This window comes from Kryptolebias marmoratus, linkage group LG9 (assembly GCF_001649575.2).
Source record: "Kryptolebias marmoratus isolate JLee-2015 linkage group LG9, ASM164957v2, whole genome shotgun sequence".
NCBI classification, from domain to species: domain Eukaryota; kingdom Metazoa; phylum Chordata; class Actinopteri; order Cyprinodontiformes; family Rivulidae; genus Kryptolebias; species Kryptolebias marmoratus.
Window position 1 is genome coordinate 16131576 of NC_051438.1, and position 2266 is coordinate 16133841.

The window sequence follows — 2266 nt, forward strand, 5'->3', positions numbered from 1 at the left end:
TAATCATCAAAATTAAACGAAATAAACATTTGAAATATATGAGTTTGTATGTAATGTATGAATATAATATACAAGTTTCACTTTTTAAATGGAATTACTGAAATCAATCTACTTTTTCATGATATTCTAATTTTATGACCAGCACCTGTATGCTGTCTGTTGTGTTTTTTGTAGCTGCCTCAGTTTTGTTCTGTTTATTAAAATATCTATGCATACAAAATAACCGCCTGCAGAGACGCACATGAAGCTGTAAACACAGAAAACATAAATTACACGAGGCTGGCCGGGTTTTTGTTTTTTTGCATCTTGTTAAGACCTTAATCTAAAGCTTGTGGTGCCGGCGGCACAAACACACACACACACACACACACATATTTCTGCGTGTTTCTGTGCGCTCACTCACATCCCGAGGCCACCAGGCTGACGACGATGGAGGTGGAGGTGGAGGAGCTCTGCACCAGCACCGTCACCAGGATCCCCACCACCAGGCCCGCCACGGGGTTGGACAGCACTGCGTCGTCCCGGAAGATGTCCCCCGCCACTTTCCCTGGTTTGATACGCGCAAACACACACACACACACACACATGTGCATGAAATGAACAGTTTCAGAGAGGAACGGGGTGCTAGGAGCCTAGTGAATCCTAACGGGTCAGTACATTTTGCATCCTGACCCGGGAGGACAGTGAACTGCTCCTCAGTGACTGCCTTCCTGTGAGACATCCACTAAACGAGTTACCGAGGGGTTACTTACCCCCCGCTAACTGGAAGGCAGAGCTCAGAGTGTCCAAAGAGCAAATGAAGAGGAAGAGGAGGACGAGGAGCAGGGGGAGCTTCAATAAACTGACGAGGAGCTGCTTGAGCTTCTCCCGACCCCCCGCCGAGGTCTGAGGCGAGCTTCCTGCTGCAGACAGAAACCAGGGAAATGAGTCGGATTAACAGGAAAACAACCCTGGCCTATTTTCCTACAAAACACCAAACTTCTGTCTGTTTTAAAGGAGCTAGGTTTCTTTTCTCTTTTCTTTTGTTGCTGTCACTCTGTGATATCTGCTTTCTGGAGATGAAAGATGTCCTCGTTTAGCTCTCAGGTGTGCAGAACAAAGCCCTCTGGTACCACATTACCCACGCAGGCTGAGGAACAGCGGGCGCCACACGAGACCCGGCTGGCGGCGAAGCTCCTTTTTTCCGGCACGCTCGCTTCCTGCCACTGTCATCTGATTTTATTTTTTTTTTCCCAAAGAAATCAAACCTGCCGCCACACGGAGGGATGAAAGCGCCCGACTCTCCCCCTGCCTCGCACCTTGCTCCCCAGGGGCGCCGGCGGCCTCTTTGGGCGGAGGCCGGGTGGCGAGGCGGCCACTGCGTTTGCCCTCCGAGCTGCTCGTGAGGTCGAGGGTGGAGCCGATGCCGGACTCCGTGTCCTCCTCCAGGGTAGCTGTGGGCCGGGAGGGAATCTGGGCAGAATACATCCTCGACCCTGAAAACAAAGGAGCGAGGGTCGGGGGGGGGGTCGAAAAGAATTACAACCGAATTCAAAAAAATAATTGGCAAATTCTTAGAGGTCAAGGTTCAAGAAAACAAATAAAGTTAAGGAAAACAACCATGTTATATAAATGTAATGATCTGGCTAAACTACCACCTGCCTTTCTATGGTGGCGGGCAATCATGTAATTAATTGAGTTCATCTGTCTGTTAGCAAAATATCTCACGAACCAGAGGATAAGTTTTAAGGAAACTCTCAGCGGGCAGTAAGCATCTACAACTGATCACTTCCACTCAAGATGGCCGCCACGGCTCTAATTCAGCCAGCTGTACAGAAAGTGAGCTAAAATCTGGTGTGGTGGTAGCTGAGAGTCGTCCCCGACTCGTACTTTGAGGGCGAGCCAACGTCTTCGCCGAACATTAGAGATGAAATCAATCAGTTTCTTATAGAATCGACATCCGTGTTAAAGACAAACTCTTGTGTGAAGTTTGACTTTATCCAGTTTTCTCGTTAAGTAAGAAATGCCAAATTTACAGCCCGCTTCTCTGGTTTTAGGAGTGTTTTAATCCATTAAATTCCCTCATGTTGTCGGGATGTGCAGCTATGGAGGAGCCAGGGTCAGACTGTGCTCCTCAGCCTCCAACGAATGAAAGGCTGGTCAGAAACCAGGAAGAAAACATCTCTGTGTGACTTCAGCTCCTCCGTCAAAGACTTCAGCTCCTGCGTTCAAACGTTTTCTCTCTTTAAAGTGTCTGCCTCCGCCCACGCCCCCCCCCCCCCCCCCC

At 48.9% G+C, this 2266-nt stretch overlaps 1 protein-coding gene across 1 annotated transcript in view; it reads right to left on the minus strand.

Annotated features, from left to right (window-relative positions):
- Positions 1 to 1468, minus strand: part of slc34a1b (solute carrier family 34 member 1b) — an 11299-nt gene extending 9831 nt beyond the window's left edge. The window contains exons 1-3 of the mRNA XM_037977282.1: positions 1299 to 1468; positions 753 to 899; positions 404 to 547 (exon numbers count right to left, since the gene is read on the minus strand). Of these exons, the coding sequence (XP_037833210.1) occupies positions 404 to 547; positions 753 to 899; positions 1299 to 1467 (460 nt within the window). The 5' untranslated portion in view covers position 1468. The remainder of the gene's footprint in view (positions 1 to 403; positions 548 to 752; positions 900 to 1298) is intronic.
- Positions 1469 to 2266: the final 798 nt, after the last annotated feature.